The sequence below is a fragment of the Falco biarmicus genome, chromosome 3 (assembly GCF_023638135.1).
Source record: "Falco biarmicus isolate bFalBia1 chromosome 3, bFalBia1.pri, whole genome shotgun sequence".
Taxonomy (NCBI): domain Eukaryota; kingdom Metazoa; phylum Chordata; class Aves; order Falconiformes; family Falconidae; genus Falco; species Falco biarmicus.
The window spans coordinates 32815697-32833336 of record NC_079290.1 but is presented as its reverse complement, the minus strand read 5'-3'; the positions used below and the strand labels follow the sequence as shown (position 1 = coordinate 32833336).

General features: G+C 39.7%; 2 protein-coding genes across 4 annotated transcripts in view; one reads left to right on the top strand and one right to left on the bottom strand.

Moving 5' to 3' along the window:
• Nucleotides 1–17640, top strand: part of NECAB1 (N-terminal EF-hand calcium binding protein 1) — a 66626-nt gene that overhangs the window by 43514 nt on the left and 5472 nt on the right. For 2 of the 3 annotated variants that reach the window (XM_056333456.1, XM_056333454.1), the window contains 5 exons: nt 4571–4707; nt 7166–7278; nt 10304–10380; nt 14685–14738; nt 16367–16479. In XM_056333456.1, coding sequence (XP_056189431.1) covers nt 4571–4707; nt 7166–7278; nt 10304–10380; nt 14685–14738; nt 16367–16479 — 494 coding nt within the window. The remainder of the gene's footprint in view (nt 1–4570; nt 4708–7165; nt 7279–10303; nt 10381–14684; nt 14739–16366; nt 16480–17640) is intronic. The other variant, XM_056333455.1, reaches the window with a different exon arrangement.
• C3H8orf88 (chromosome 3 C8orf88 homolog) overlaps nt 9906–17640 on the bottom strand; it is a 32230-nt gene continuing 24495 nt past the window's right edge. The window contains exon 5 of the mRNA XM_056333459.1: nt 9906–10100. Coding sequence (XP_056189434.1) covers nt 10092–10100 — 9 coding nt within the window. The 3' untranslated portion in view covers nt 9906–10091. The remainder of the gene's footprint in view (nt 10101–17640) is intronic.

Genomic DNA, 17640 nt, shown 5'->3' with positions numbered 1-17640 from the left:
GAGACATTCCATAATCAAGGGAAATTTAAATAGATTATTCCTTGCTGAGTTTTACTCGATGATAACTACTTTTCATTTGTCTTGAGGGTATTTTCTGTAAGGATAAGCATAAATAATTTTTATAAAATCATTTTCATATGAGATATAAAACAGGAAAAAGAAATTGGCAGAGTAATATAACACTAATAACTAACTACTATAATGTTACAAATAAAGTACAATAAAGTTATAAAGTGTTATATAACAAACTACTAGATAGCGAAATAGCAATATAGAGAGGGGGGCAAGGGGACTAGATTTGTTCAACCTGGAGAAAAGGCTGAGTGAGGGAATATGTAAATGTATTATCTAAAGAAGGGTTATACAGAAGACAAAACAACACTGTCTTTTTCAGGGGCACATAGCAAAAGCACAGGAGGCAACAGGTACAGTTTGTGGAAGGGAAAATGCTGACTAGACATTTGGAAAATAACTTCGAGCACAGAGAGTGCAACAGTGGACCAGAGAGAGAGCGTAATCTCCATCCTTGGAGTTATTCCAAACTCAGCACAGTCCCCGTGCAGCCTGAACAAGTTTTGAAGTTGGCCCTGCTCTAAACAGGAGGCTGGACTAGATGACAGCCAGACATCCTTTCCCACTAAGTCTGTGGAGCTCTTGCCCGAGCTCCTACCCATTCTGAGAGATTTCAGAGTTATTTTTTGTCCCAACCAAGATTAGTTTGCTTGCCCCAAGTAAGCAAACACAGGTATCTCCCTCCTTCCCCATCTGAAGGAGCTAGTTTTCTGTTCAGTGGATCAGCATGGTGTCCCGTCACCCCAGGGGAGATCATCAGGGCTGGCCCCAGGGCTCGAGAGGGTCAAGAGAGTTGCTGAACCTGTGGTAGCCCTGAAATGTGGATTCCCTTAGGAGGTACCTAAGGTCTGCCTCCTCAGCCTTTATAAAAGGAGAACCTCTTCTGCAGCTTTTAAGATAGCCGTAAGCCAGTTTTAAAGGCCATGGTGACCTTTTCTGCAGGGAAATTGCTAATTGTGTATTTTCAGTTGCATTAATGGAAACTCCCATCTTAGCTGCTCACAAAGGTCACAGTCATCTCTTGATGAGGAAGATGTGGAAAATTACCCTCGTTCACTCACACTCAGTAAAACTAACAAACGTAATATGTTAACACAGACTTACTTCATCTGGACTGCCCAAACTGCTGTGCAGTATAATGTATATGCTAATGAATGGTAATTTACAGCTAATGAAATTAAAGAAACGGACCATTTTTCTAGTTTACACACAGATGCTATCAGCGGGTGTCATTATTAATTGGTGTCAGTATACTGACAATACAAATGCTAGGCATGCCAGTTAAGCTGATTCTACCATAGTATATATTTAATAAATTTATATACTTTTTTTAATTCATAATTAACATTTTCTTTCTTCTAGTGTGATCTTGTACCAGTGTGCCTTTAGTAAAATGCAAATGAAGGCACTTTTCTGTAGGAAGTAGCGTGGTGAAACAATAACAAAGCATGGCTGTAATTCCTCATTGCTGAGAGATGGAGTTGAGGTTTAAGTTGAATTGTAACAGACAATCTTTTTTCCTCCGTAACTTAAATTATAATAATGCTGACAGTTGTATATGTTGAATACCTTCCTCTAGGATCTTTGAATAATTTTAGAAGGACTGGTAGGAGTAGTTATCTTTCAGTGGGCAGGAGTCAAAGTTGCCCAACATTGCTGTAAGCTCAGGACTGCTGGCCTCAGAGCCATTACTAAAAGAAAAATACTGAGTAGTCATTTGCCCAGCTGGCTGCATTAAGAAGGTTAAGTAATTCTGCATAGAAGAGTTGTAAACACCAACATTTGGGTAAAATATACATAAGGAAAAAATCTTTGATAATTCCAGACTCCCACAGATTGTTAGCATGCTGCCTGCCTAGCCCATCATTACAAAAAAGCTCTGTGTACCTGATAAGGTAACTCCAAGCCATATTTAAAGATCACAAGGACCTGTTCCACAGGGAAGCCTTTAAATGTAGAACTTAGGGGAGAACAGGGCGGGAAGAGAAAAAGACTAAATCCTGGTGCAGTGCACAAACCTGAAGTAGCTCTGATGAAAAAAAAACCCACCTCAATAACTTTCAGATGCAGGAAAGCATTTCTGAAGAAGCCAAAAAGCAGCAAGCCTCAGACAGTAGCAAGTATTACACAGCTAACGTTTATATGATACCCCCCATTAGCAAGGACCCACCTGAACGGTTTGCAAAATGAAACAGCATTGATGTACTGTTTAAGTTGTAATTCAGCATGCCAGTATCAGATTTACCATGATTATGAGCAGGAAGCTATATGGAGGTATCTGTAGCATTAACTTTTTGGATGCCCGGAATTTTAAAACACTTTGATTATTTTCCTCTTGTGAGGTTGCTTTGGTATTCAAAAACTTACAAGAAATGGTCAGTTCTGTACCGTTTTGTTCACTTACTTCCAAGAGCACTGGCAAAAGCTGAAAAATTAAAATATAACCTGGATTTCTACTCCAGGGTTTTACTTAGCTGTCCATGCTACACAGATTCACACACATTGTTCTAACATGCCACAGAGAATCAAAATTTTTGGAAATTAAGTGATCTTTTTAGGTGCACCAAAGTTTCAAATCAGTTACAATGGAGACAATTTAGAGGAAAAAAACCAGCTTTCCTATTGCATACTAAGATTTAGTAATCATAAAGGTTGCCATAAATGTTATTTATAGGACTGATGTGAGTCTCTCAAAAGGTGAGCTACTCAAAAGGTAGACAGCCAACCTCCCATGAGTACCTATTTTAAAAATGTGTAAATAAGAAATTATTTGTCAGAGGGTGGCTCTCACCTGATTAATCTGAAGACAGAAGAAGTAAATATAGATGACCATAAAGCTCCTATGTAATTAATTTCTGGTGATTTATGGGTCGTTTAACATCTGAGGTTTCTGTAGCAGAAGTCTTCCAAGAAGAACTAACAATAACATGCATACGTTGTGAATAAATTGCTCTTATTAGAGAGCAAAATGCTTTTAAAGTTATTATCTTAGATCTTCTATTTTATGTTTAGATTTCAAAACATCCCATATTTATGTTCTGATTGCAAACACATACTTGCAAAAATTCTAAGTCAAAAAGGCATTTCAGCTGTAATTCACACTGGGAAGAACAGGGAAGAGCTTAAAAATACCCATATGCATTGCCAAAAATACTCAAATGGGTTCTCGGCTAGAGGAGGCAGCAACACCATTCAAATGACAAGTTTTCTTTAAAGCTTGGAGATAACAGACCATCTATCTTCAGATGCAGTGACCAGAGAAATCTTATTCAATGCACCTCATATTTTATGAAACCGTTTTAGATGAAATGGTACCCAAAGGCTTCCAAGATCAGCTTAGTGGGTTTTCTGCACACATAAACACTCTAGAGCATATGAAAAATGGATACCAGCATACTTTCATCCAAGTAGGAGGCAACAAATTAATTCAGACTTTGAGATGGAAGTGCATTTTCCTTCTCTGTTCCTGATGGGAGCTATACACAGTAAGCAGAGGCTCTAGGGGTCTGCTCTATCCTCTTTATTAAATTTATTAACGAGAAAAAAGCAAAGAGGATGTTTATATTATTGTGTAGGTGACCCCCCTCATACAGCATTACCTGCATGTCACTGGGGTTTGTAGATCTGGGATTGCCAGAAAAGTTACAAGTTGACTCGATCCATGGAAATATGAATCATTGGGCCAGGGAGAGAGCAGGTATAAGAATTTTTCTGAAATTATCTACACAAAATAGGCATAAATATTTTCGAACACATAAAATATATTGGAAATGTTGTTACACAAAGAACCATTACAGACTGCTAAATATAGGTGCAAACTTTTCTAATAACCAAGCTCCAACTCAAAGAACATTTAGACATGCATTTCATGTAATTGTGAAATATACAGATACATGGTTTCAAAAATAATTAAACAAGTTAAAGGAACAAGCATCAGTCAAAGACTGTAAAATTCAGGAGGCAGTCTCTGTGGCACAGGCAGTCCGTCAGTCAAACTGCTGGTGGAGTTTTCCAGGGGGAGTATCACTAAGCACGTGCTCTGCTCAAAGGCTATTCCCGTAATCACCGTCAAGAGACAGGGCAGACGTCTTTTCACAAGAGTGGATGGGAATAAAAACTTTAAATTGATTTCTGCATTTGTCAATATGCGCTGGCTTTTCCACACTTAAGAAGTAATGTGGTACTGCCATCAACTGGAGTTAAGAAATCTAAGAAAAAGACGTTTTTTTGAGTAGAATCTATGCTGTGCCACTGTGTACCTGGGCCTCTCTCAGCTTGGGTGGGATCAGTGTCTACACCTGGAAATTCAGAGGACTTTTTGTCCAGAAACATGAAGGTTGCTTACTCAGTTTGCATGTATAAACATGAGAACATCCAAACTGCTTCCTTTCTGAATTAAGTCTAAATCTCTCCTGGCATATTTCTAACTTAGTAGGCAAATCCTTACCGTTTGTTTTTTGGTGTTTGGTTGTTTTTTTTCCCCTCATGTGATTTTCAGGGCTATCAGGAAGCTTCTAATTTGGAGCAGTTTGTGACTCGCTTTCTTTTGAAGGAAACACTGAACCAGCTTCAGTCCCTCCAGAACTCCCTGGAGTGTGCCATGGAAACCACGGAGGAGCAGTCTCGGCAGGAGAGGTGAGAAAACCTGTCCAGCTGCAGTGAAGGGGGTGAAGAGTCAGGTCACTGTGAACCTCCAAGGCCATTCTACATTTCACCCAGCAACCTGTTGTAGGGAGTAACAGCAGAAACAAGGATACACTTTTTGTTCCATATAGGAACTTACTAACAGTTTTCCTGAAATTGAATACAGACAGGTTCCAATCTGATCCTGTGGTCACTGCATGTAGAAGGACCTTTTTGTCACATCCTAGGCTTTGCTCCTTTGACTTCTTTTTAAATCCATTGACTAATATCAAATGCAAAACCCAGACCACTGCAATGTGAAGAGCTCTGAAATTACTAAGATGACTGACTGTCTCCTTGTCTATTTCTTCCAGCTTTATTTTATTTTTTTTTTCATTTCTGGTTGCACAACTGTCTGAATGTTAAGAGGAGAAATACTCAGGCTCTTGCTTGTTACAGCTTCTTCCTAGAACACAGGGTCATAATCTTGGCTAACATCTAACTCTATCCACTCTCAATCACCTGGGTAACTTATATCCATCAAGGGTTTAGCTGAATTTAATACCATGACGTCATAGGTGAGGGTTTGTAGGATCAAGGATCAAAACATTTTTGAAAGGTACTTGGCTTTATGGATTTGTTTTCCTTAGTATGGTATCGTTAAAGATGATGGGGAAAGTGAAATACAAACTCTAGTGTTTCATGAACAAATAAGATCTTAACATTTCATATGTTTTAAAATGCATTGCTTTTTCATTCTTTCTTTTGGAAATGTTATTTTCTTGTTTGTTTTGCTGTTGGTTTTGAGCTCTCTGAAGTTCATGAATAATACACTGGGGGTTTGCGCCAGCAGCTTGACCACAGGAATCAAGCAGGTTTTGAAAGGCTGAGTGTGCACTGAGTGTGCACAGTATCTATCTATCTATCTATTATTTATTTATACACACACCCGCACACCCCTACCTTCATTCATGCCTACGTCTTTCCAGGCTCACCAGACAACTGATCGGAGAGAAAGAAGTACTGAATGGCCTGTTCAGAGCTGGAGCCTAACTTAGATGCTCTTACGTGCTCTGGAGTAATCACTGACTTCTTCTCTGACTTGCCTTTTAGGACAGACTCTAGAAATGCAATCTAGAAAGACCATCTGAATGCCTCAGACTACATGGTTGGGTGTATAGAATGGGGTAATATGAACATCCCTTTTGCTGCCAGCTTTCCCGTCTGCGTTGACTGGTAGGGTATTGTGGAGACTTCCTTCTCTGGTGATATCAGTACAGTTGTCCAGAAGTATCCTCTTGGATGGGAATCTGGTTTATGGCTAAGAAAATGAGAGAGAGTTGTGACGCTGTTATGCCAAATACCATCTTCCCCATTTTTTGAGGTAGCAACGGAAAAGCCAAGCAAACTCAGTACTTTAACTACAGCTATTTTTGAGAAAATAGTTCCTAGTGCAGATGCCCCAGTTCCTATGTAAAATCATCTTCAGTTGTGTTTAACAACTCAGGGGCAAACTGTCCGAATCAAAATACCATCAAGACACTCCTAAAGTAATTTAAGAGTGCTCACAGTGGGGAACTGCCATGATTTGGCTTACTGTGAAGGGATCTTATGCTGCAGAAAATACCATCTTAAAACATCCCCTTAACATATTGTTTGAGCTTTTGGTGACCCTTCATTCTGTGCTTCAAGAGACCTGATAGCTTTCCAAAGCAGTGACCTGGGAATTATTTACCGAACTGTTTAGGCTACTGTCTAATATTCTTTGCAACCACTCATAGAACTAACTGTTTAAAAGTAACCATAGTCCTGGTCCTTCACTGCTCTCCAGCTGGATGATGAAGGAGAACCATATAGAGACAGCCTTCAGTCCTCACACAAACTATCAAGCTTCAATGACTGTCATCATAGTACAAATTCGTCATTTCTATATCTGCTGTGTTTCAATACTAGTCCCAGAAACATACCTGCCTGCCATTCAATATTAACTAATTCTCATCAGTTTTCCTTCTTTATTAACATATGTATGTTGCTGTTTATCTTTTCAATCTTTAAGCTGAAGGGGCCAATGTTTAAGGTTCATATCTCACTTCTAGCTGTTCTTGTGACTCCAGTTCCTCTGCAGAGGTGCTACGAAACTCCTGTGAATAAAGAAACGGTGTGAATGGTTCCTTAGGTCAGGTCTGAACCACATCACGGACAGACACTGACCTCGAGCTTTGTCTCCCTAAAAGATACATTTACACCAGTTTAACCCTCCTATTTTTTTATTTTTTTTACTTCTCTACTAACTAGCAACCTAAACACAACTAATTAGTAATAGTGAAAATATGGAAAAGAATTCAGTGGTCTCAATAGGTATTTCTCCTTTTTTAATTCAAAAGGGAACACTGAAGAACATTTTTTAAGAACAGAGAGGAGAGCTCCCTCCCATGTTTTACCTTATGAAGTCTCCTGTGTTTCTCTGCAGACAAGATCCAACAAAACCAGAAGTGCTCTCAATTCAATGGCCGGGAAAACGCTCAGCTCGAAGGCTTCAGAGGAACAACAGCTTGTCGCCAAATAGCCCTCATTTTAGCACAGGTATGGTATTTCACATTTTAAAGGTATTTAAAATACATGCATACATACACACATACAGAAAAAAATACATGTATCTTCCTCTCAAAAATTTAATTTAGACATGGTAACTAACTCAGATACTTTACTGACAGCAATCAATCTTCAATTTAATATAGAAGTTATTATCTCACACTATAAGGAAAATAAACATGTACCCATAGATATGAACTGATAAAAAATACATACATAATTATGGGCCAAGCTGTGATATTGTCTTGGGGCTCTGTGTTGATTCAACATTTCTTAGGTAGTATTTGTAGTCTGCAGGTAAGCATGAAAAGGTGAAGGCTATAACTTTTACAGAACCAAGTTCTCTGTCATGACCTACAGCCCAGCTGAGGGGAATAAACAAGAAACAGAGAGGGAAAATATAAAACCTGAAAGAAAAAAATATTTAAGGTGATACAAAAAAAAAGTTGAAACAGCATTTCTGCTTTGGAAAACATGAGAGGGTACTTTGGTAAATAGGATTCTCTGAGGCAGCAAAATTCAGCATGAGGCCACAATGAAGACATCTCCAGGCTTAGTGATGTCTCCCAGAACCAAGGCATGAAGATGACCAAAGCACCAAAGTACATGATGAGTCAATCTCACTTCTTGACCAGCCATGCAGATCTCACTGCTTGCAGCCATGTGCTTAGCTCTTCTTTTTTAACCCTGTTTTGAAGACCCTTCTGTCACACACATTCATGACTTGTTGACTCACCAGATGATGCCGTTCATTCAATGCAATGATGCAGGATAATGCCTTGTCCCTTGCTGTGAGTTGCCAGTGTTCATAACAAGGTCACACAGCCTTGTTACTGCGCTCCTAATGCACAGAGTTCAGAAGGAACCCAATCATGGGCGAGTAGTACCAAATCCATTTATTGTATTAAAGTAATTCTAAAGAGTGAACATCTTCTTCCACCGCTATTCTAAGAGCTGCTTATTTACCTAGACAAGATTTGTGTTTCTCGGCACATGGTCTTCCTCCTTACTGCCTGCTACCCACATGCACAGTAACACTGTAGGTGTGTATACACACCCAGCACTCAAGCCAGCATTTCCTTAGCCTTTGTACTTGTTCAGGTAAAGCCGCACTCTTCCTCCTCTGCATATGACACCTGTGGTACATCCCCAGCATTAGGATTTCTTTGGTGACAACATAGTCCAAGTGTCAGAAGAACTCTCAGCTGGAAAATGAGCAGATTAATGAACACATATATCAAAAGCATGTGTTGAAAAATCTTCAGTTTCTTCCTCTCTCCATAGAGCAATTACTTACTTACATTCACACTGTGGGTGATGCCAGGAACTACTCTCATAATGTACGTACTCGTTTCCTTGAGTACTGTCCTTTCCATCTGATTGATAGACAATTTTCTTGAGAGTTTAGAAAAGCAAAATTTTCAGGAGACTTCAGAGAGGCTCAGAAATGCTTGTGCCTTTGTAGAACATTTTCTAGCTTCACCTTTGCTATATGACATCAAGTCATTATACAGTCATGAATATGACTGCAGTAGAGATGGAGAGAGCTAGAAGTCTTCTGAAAAGGGGCATGTCCTATCCATACAGGGAGATGAGACACAGTGTCTTTAGTCTTTCCTCTGCTGCTGGATTGCATAGCTTGGGAGAAAAGTAAACGTAGGAAGGGTATTATGATGAAACATAATCAGTCTTGAGTTGGTCAAAATTTTGCAGTCACCACAGGCAGAAATTACACATCTCAAAATGAAAATCTTATTCTAGAAAAACCTAGTGTAGGAAGAATCAATCCTAATAATCATATTGCGGCAATTCATCAAGCACCTAATAACACTGTTCTGTTGGAAAGGTAAAGAAGGATCTTTAGCTGCAAGGGACATCCAGTTATTGCTATTAAATCAGCTATAGAGTTTACTGCAAGATTATATCTGTAATTAGTGGAGGAACACATAAAACCCCCTAAAACAGCATATTGCAGATGACTGTAAAAAAGCTGAAAACCCCTCACAGTGCAAGTATAAAAACAGTTGTTGCAGCTAAATGAACCTTTTCTGGAGGAAGAGAAAGCCCCTTATTCCCCATGCATATGAGACATTCTATGATTATGCTAGGAGACTCCTTCAGGAATCCCTCAATATCGGGATTTCTCAACATGCCATGCCAGAAACCTAGATCATTTAGCTGTGCGTATACATCCAATTCTTTTCTGCTGTTCATAAGAATGTATTTTTTTTATTGGGAAGGAACATACATACTCAACCTTTCAATAACCCTGGAATCCTGCTGGAAGCATCCTGTCAGGGCCCAAAGAACAGCAGCAGGCTGACCAGAGCAATGTCCTTGCAGCCAGGGCCCTACAGCAGGTCTGCTGCCTCTGCAGGAGGAAGTAAGATCCTATCACTTAAGCTGTATTGGCCATGCCAGGAGATTTTAAGACAGTCTTGGCTGCCTTTCTTTCACCTTGCTCTCGGAGGAAAGAGGAACTGCAGACAAGACACAGTACGTGGTCCCTCCATGGGATGCATTTGAAAGGAATTTGAAAGACAGGCTTGCTATGCAGTACAACAGCTGACTTATAGAAATGTTCACATAAAGAAGATAAAGAAAGGGCAAACTAAGAAAAATACTAAGACACGGAAAGCTTTAACATACCTGCCCCCAAGATGATTCTGCATTTTGAGCAGAAGGTGCTCAGGTTATGAGACAGTTCCATCTGCACAGGAAAGCATTCCTTTCTTCAGGTATCAGCATGATTTCAAAAGTACTGGCATTAATCTAGAATGTGGTTTTCATTCTGTATTGGGTTTCTATTGAATCTTAAAAGGAAAGAAAAAAATCATAGTCAGAATCAAGCTTTCCTTTAGTTACACCTAAATGAACATTGAACTAGTTGCAGCACAATCTTCAAGAAGCAAAATAAACGACAAGCTAAGCTAAAATTTTTATAAAACAAATGAATACACCATTTTCCAGTATTTAGTAACATTGCATAAACCTTCATTATTTATATTTTCCAAAGGTTGGATTGAGGAAGATAGCCAGTGGATGACCCAGATAAACAGACTTCAAAAGCTGATTGACAGGCTGGAAAAGAAGGTGTGCATATCTTTTCACCTGTTTGTTCTCTCACTTTCAGTAAAGCAATCCTTAAATCACAAATGCTTTCAATGTCCAGTCACAGTCTTTCCAAACAGTAATGAGTGAAACTTCAGCATCACCTAAGACAGCTAACACTCATTAAATGCCTACAGTTTCCTTCCACCTTCTTTCCTATTTCATGAGCATCATGTTTTTTCCACACTTCCCTTTCCCCTTCCCATCACCACAGATCCAACTTTTCATAAAGATCTGAAAAGTCACATTACTCAATTACTGAAGGATGTTACGGTATTTAGTTATGCTTGTTTTGGGAAGCATGGGACAAGCCTCCCTTTTTAGGATCTAATTTTTTTCTCTCCTCCAAACTTTCCCACTAAAGCTTGACAGAAAGTCTTGTTTTCTCCTTTGCCATCAGGAAATACTAATGTATAAAGGTTAAAACATTTTCCTAATAAGTACAGTTCAACCAAAAGCTGATGCAAACCCCACCATCCTGCCTGGGAGCCAGCTGCACCAGCTCCCAGAGCCCTGAGACCGCCTGCAGTTCCCACGCCAAAGCAGAGCCCTCCGGGAGTCCGACCAATGACTCATCTGATCCAATGATACCAAGGTTTCTCAGGGCTTGTAAAAACCTGAGTAACATCTGTCTGTACAGAAAATATTTTTTTTTTTTTTTTCAATCAGATTGATTGCTACCCTAGGTTTTAAAAATTGGTTTATGTCTGTGTCTGATTTATCTTATTTTTTTTTTTTTTTAAGAATAGCAGAGGAAAAAGTAAGGTTATAAATTCCTTTGTTGCTCTCTACATAAAGTGTCCCTATTGAAGGACAGACAAACAATTTCAGAGAGGTGCTGAGGCAGTGGCTGAATTCAGTGGACTTTGGGACCCAGGATATTTCTTCCTCCTGGTCCACTAGTGGTGAGGTTTTAGGCTGAAGTGCTCTCGGACCCAGGAGTTGCTCCAGTCCCAGTGCGGCTGATGCTGCTCCTCCCTGCAGGTCACTGCTCACCAGTATTGAGGCTGTGCACATACTGCAAGGACATGGGCCCACACACACCAGCACGAGTGCTTTCACCAGCACCTGCAAACAGACAGGCAGGACTTGCAGAACCATGAACATACAACAACCTGATCCTATTCCTTCTTTCCAGCTGATGAGAATGGATGCTTCCCTGTGAATATTATCATGGGCTTTAGGTCTACCTAGTATTTGTGGCAGGACTCATGTCCCTTACCCAGGCTCTGTCTTAGACCTTGGGCCCCGGAAGACAAGCATCCCCTCCTACTTGCCCACTAGTTTAACTTGAGTTCAGCAGCAAATTATACACACAGAAAATATGTAAGGGATTTAACAAGAAAACAGAATAAATGGTGGTGACCCAGCACAGGGCTGAGCATGACAAGCATACTGACCTTTCTTTGCCATTGCTCCCTCCCAAATGAACAAACGACCCTTAATTACTTTTCCCCTTTGGCCCCAGTTTGGAACCAAAATTTGGTATTTCCGTTATCTCAGCCTTATTACCAATTAGTTGCAGCACTGCTGGCCTTCAAGACTGTTCTCCAAAAGAAGCTCAGTACTCCCTTCGGTTATCCCTGAGGTCCGATAGTCTCTTTCATCACTTCTCCTTAACCAGCTGTGAAATTCGGCCATTTCTTGTGGCACTGTCTGTAACTTCTGTCAGCTTCTCTGCTCCTTCCTATGCTCAGCAGTTCCTTATGGTCTGCTCTGTCCATTAAGCCTCTGGCCAGGGTATACCCATCTGCCTGCACACAACAGCTTCCTCCCAGAGGTCATTTCTGCATAAGAAAAGCAATTAAACAGCAGTTGCCACATTAATGACATTTTAGTAGCAACTTGATTTTTTCCAAATAGATATAAATAGGATTTTGAAATGTCAAAGTCCATCAAGAAATGTAACTGTCCTCTTTGGTCCAGCTTTATTCCCAGCTCTGCTCTGGAAACAGCAGCTCTCTGCCCTGCCACAGTTGCCTCCTGACATGGACTGATGCCAAAAGGAGTTCAAGGAAACAATATTTAAAAGAATGTTACTGAAAGAAGGAACCTGGCATGCAGCAATAATGCAACACAAACGTTACAGAGAGTAGCCAACCATTTTGTAGTAAATAAAACTTACAGCAGGGATTTATAAAATGATCAAATCTGCTACAGAGAGATGGAGAACCTCAGTGTGAAAAAGAGCTGTGCCAAAGGGAAACAGTGGCAGGACACAGACCTGTAATTATCTCCTTATTGATGTAAAACTTGATTAATAAAACATAGCAATTAGATAAACCTAGTTTTGCCAGTAGACAGCCTATATCCACCTTTGCCTATCTTTGCATCTGCTTAACTTTGTTATCTCATGGCCAGGCCTAACTGTAAGAGCTGTTAAATATCAGCCGTCTTTCGGCAGCTACTAAAACTCCTCTTTTTGACTTTGCCCTGAAACAGAATAGAAAGGATCAAGCAGTCATGCCAAAAGGCAAGTTCAGAAGCTACCACTCTCAGCTGCAGTGAGGCAGGACTGCAGAGGCATTTTAAAGCCCCAGCTCTGAGCTGCATCGGTTGTTATTGCCAGGCTTCACGATAACTGTCTGGCAGGATGGCAGGACCTCTGTTCTCCACACTGGGGACTTCACTCATGCTCAACGTTGAGTCAGCCGATGCACAAGACTCTTTCTGCACTGATAAGAACTATGTGCTAGTGGTCACATGCTCCAAGGTCATAGCAGGCTGGCTGTGTAGATTTACGACATCTGTGTAGTCATGCCCTGTCTAATAACATAACATTGCTGAAGAACTACTGTAGATTATTTTTAACTTCTGGAGGAGGCCAACAAGTTATCCACCAGTGGTTCCTACTGGAAAACTACCCGGTGAAGGGTTGATTTAGTGTTGTCTAACTTGTCTGCCACCTTCTGTCAAAGGTGAATTTAGCCATAAATCAGTCTCCCAAGTCATCCTTTTTTTTTTCCTCTCAAGTTCTAAATTTATATATACTGGGGAAAATAGAATTTTTTTCTTGCTACCTTAAGAGAAAGTTTGCAGTACAACATGAGTCATTCCTTTCCTCTTTTTTTCCATTAATTTCCCTAGAAAAAAATTACACTGAAAGTATAGAAGAATCGCAGGAACACACGTTTTCCCTCAGGGTTTTTATCTGCAGTGCCTGCACTGACCAATGAGCTATTAAAGCTGGGCATTTTTCCCTCCACACACACATTCATGCCTTTCTATGCACATTCAGCAGGAGAGGTACAGCGACACAGTCATTACTGTGTGACTGCTGCTTCCCTCCTGCCTTTCTGTGCCCCTTGCCGCTGGTGGAGGTCCCCTCCTTCATTTGAATTCTACCTGCACACCTCTGTGTTGGCTTTTCAGCAAGTACAGTATTTGTGCTGCTACCTGAGGTTAATCAATCCTCACCCAGCTGGAAGCGGAAGAAAATGTTTTATCTTTGTTACACAAGAGTTGCATGCAGTAAGAAGTGAAGCACCACTAACAAAGGGTGCATTTTGCTCCAGCTGCTTATTGCGAATCAGTCTGCCTTTTTTCAGGCACATGGGTATTTTTCAGAATATACAGACATTTTTCAGAATGTCCATATGGCAGTGGGTTAGAAGGTACTGCATGTGCCTAGCATGTAAAGGATAATTTCTTGTGCATTACTAGATGGCACTTGCATGAATCACTGATTCACGAAGTGCGCATCCAGACTGTGTGCCAAACAAGCATACTGCTGCCTCACAGATGCATCTGTTTGCTGCTGCCCAGCCTGTCCTCAGAAGAAAGTGCAACAGCTGAGAAACCTGACTCAGAGCATGATGCACATCTTTTGCAATGCTAGAAAACTCTTGCAACCATACCCACTCACACGACGCCCCCTGTAGAGAAGTTTCTTCTGCATCATTTTATGATTGCAGAATAGTAGCTGACAGTTCATTTCAAATTACCATTCTTGCTTATGTCCATAGTCCATGTGACAATTTGAGAAAGTATCTGTCTTTTCTCAATTAAGTCCAATATACACTTTAGAACAAGCAGATGTGTTAGAAATGAAAATGCTGCTCAGCATTCTAAGTCAAACTTTATCTAACAGCCTGGGTTGGATTTAACCCACTGAAGCATACAAGATTTTGCAAACAATGCTTGTGTTTGACATAGCTAATAAAGAAGGGATTTAATCACAACTTCTGGAGATAAAATGGAATCTAGCTATAGGAATAGTTCTTTTAAGAGGTAAGAGCTGTAGTATTGCCTCTTATATTTCTATTTTCTTTTCAACTGCCTCAAAGGACCTAAAGCTTGAGCCATTCGAAGAGGAAGTTTTGGAAGAAAATGCAAAATCTGTAAGTGCTTTTCAAGATAATGATTTTGACATTTGATTCTGAATGCCAAGTATTGAGACAGCAATCTCACGTGGCCTCTTTTGTTAAAAAAATTAGTTAAAAAACCACCATCCTCACTTTTTCCAGTGATAAGAATCCATTTTAGTTAGCAGCATACATTGTGCAAGAGGCAACAAAATAAAACTTAGAATGTGTAGGCAAAACTTTTATATTAATTTTTGCATTGTTTTCTAAGGATACAATGAGCCAAAACCTCAACTCACATAAGGAGGAAAAGGTGTCATTCATAAGATTTACCAAATTTGGCAGAAGTGTTTATGGGGTGGTAGCTTCTTGCTCCTGATCATCTAACGCTGTGTGTATGCTTTAAATCAGTTGTACAGCCTTCCTGCCTGCCTGCATTCCTCCCAAACTGCTACTGGAAACCTGATCAGGAAAGATGGGAGAGCATCTAGTACTAAGCAATCATCAATATTACAACTTACAAAACCAAAATCATAACCAGAAATAAATTGTTAAGTAAGTTTATGTCCCGCATCTAGTACTAAGCAATCATCAATATTACAACTTACAAAACCAAAATCATAACCAGAAATAAATTGTTAAGTAAGTTTATGTCCCAAGATCAAGCTATGTTTTTCAAATACCATAGCACTCCTAAATTTGGAGCTTTGCACCTAGCAAAAATGCAAATCAAATAAACATGAAAAAATAAACAAAATAGATGATCCATCAAATTCCTTATTTCATCACAGGAGTTGAATTAGATTTCTTCTTGTTTTCGATGAGTTTATACAATATTGCTAGACAGGCTGCTTATGACAAGAGGGATAATCCATGAGATAACAGCATCAATAATCAAGGCAGAAACAAGTCAAAAACCTGTATAAGAGATTAAGTTGTATTAATAAAGAAGCACATGGTGTTACTTTAAATACTGCATTAGTAAACTGACAAGCTTCAATAGATGAATCAATATGTAAATTACTTAAAATAGCTAATTTTTAATCATAATAATTGATGATAATACATCTTCTGTACTTCTGAGTGTTTCCATAGTCCTGCTTATAAAGATTGTTCATTTTTTGCAGAAAGGTGGAGGAAAAATACCCCTCTCTGTTCCACATTTAACATGGGCTACCTTAGGCATCTCATTCAGGTGTTAAGTCGGAGCTTTGAAAAGTCAAAGCTATGAGAGCACCTCAATAAAAGTAACGGAGCATCCAGTGCAATCTTACCTCAGACCTCATACCTGCTTGCATACAGATCCGTCCAAGGAAACACACTGACTTTATTATTGAACATTTCAAAGATGAACATCTGACCACACTCTTCTGAAAAGACTCTGTCACACAGGCTTCAGACAACTCTCACTTTCTCACCTTAGGGTGGGCACTCACTCTGGGTGTTTCATTCTGTGCCTCAGCCTGCCTAACATAAAAGCCACACTTGAGCACTTCCACTTCTCCACTCCAGAGCACTAAACCAGGGACTGCAAACTTCAGAGGAACTTCTGTGGGTTTTCTTTGATGACTGTGTTTCTTATTTTTTTATGATAGACTTTTCTGAGTTTAAAGTACAAGGAATTCAGAGAATAATGCGGTAGTAACGGTCATGTTTTTTATCAGCACATAATGATTGTTCAACGTCAAATGTCTGTGATAGAAGAAGAAATTGAGGAATTCCAGCTTGCTCTGAAGCAGTATGTGGAATCTGCTTCTACTCAGGGTGGCTGCTTGCAGTAAGTACAATGTAACTGTCATTGGGCTGAAGGAAGGAACATGGTCAGATTTCTTGAACAACTGTTCAGTGGAGCTGAATTATTTATGAAGGGAGAACCTGTAATATCTTTTTTCCTGGCTGGTTATGCATGTGTGCAAGACAGAGCTTTGGGGGTTGGAACTAGATGGTCTTTAAGGTCCCTCACAACCCAAACCATTCTCTGATTCTTTGAAAACCAGAAAGAGATGTCAAAGTATCCATGCAGCCTTCTAAGTAGTACCACAAAATGACAATACAGGCTATCCCAAAGATGCTAAACAATCCTTCAAGGCTTCTCAGCTCTGCAGGTCATCAGTTCACAGTTTCCAGAAGCTCCTAGGGAAAACTCATTTGCCATCCTTCATTTGTGCTCACCTGGCAAGTGAGAAACTTACCAACTTGTTTGCTACTTCTCTACTTTCAGAATCTTCCCTTTAGGTTGTAATTTCAAAATTTTCTTTCATAATAAAATGGGAAATTTTCAATGAAATGTTCTATTTCTCCTTTGCTCCTTTTAGAATTAAATAAAATATTAGAATGGAATTAAGAATAAATTTTAGTGACTCACCACTGTACTGAATTTCTTAATTTAACATATTGGAGACAGCTACCACCACACACACTACAGACCACTATGAAATAGATATTTTTATAGTGGCTACACAATCAAGGAACTTCTATACATTCAAAGGCTGCCTATTGCATCCCTAATTTATTTGCCTTGCTGCTATGAGATCATCACACTTAGGATGGTATCAGTTCACACCGACCAGAAAAAGTAAGTTAAGCTGGACGATGAAAGTGACCTTTTAGCAGCGGTTCACTTGTAGAGGCAGACTGATGAGGAAAATAAAATCTTATTGTGGGCCAAGAGCTGGAAAAAACAAAAAGAATTCCCCCAGCCCCCTTCCAAAACGGAACATCCGGCAGAACACTTTAGTGGCTGCAAACTTGTCAGGGGGGAGAGCTTACATGACACCGGAATGGAGTTTAACAAATGATGGGAAAAAATTACTCGTTCCCAAGTTTACAGGGCTTTGGTAAGTCTGTAATGCCACCTACCGGTTGGTTTTTACTGTAGCTGTTTATGACATTGATGTTTTTTCCAACAGTTCTTGATATTGCTGCAATTTTACAATGT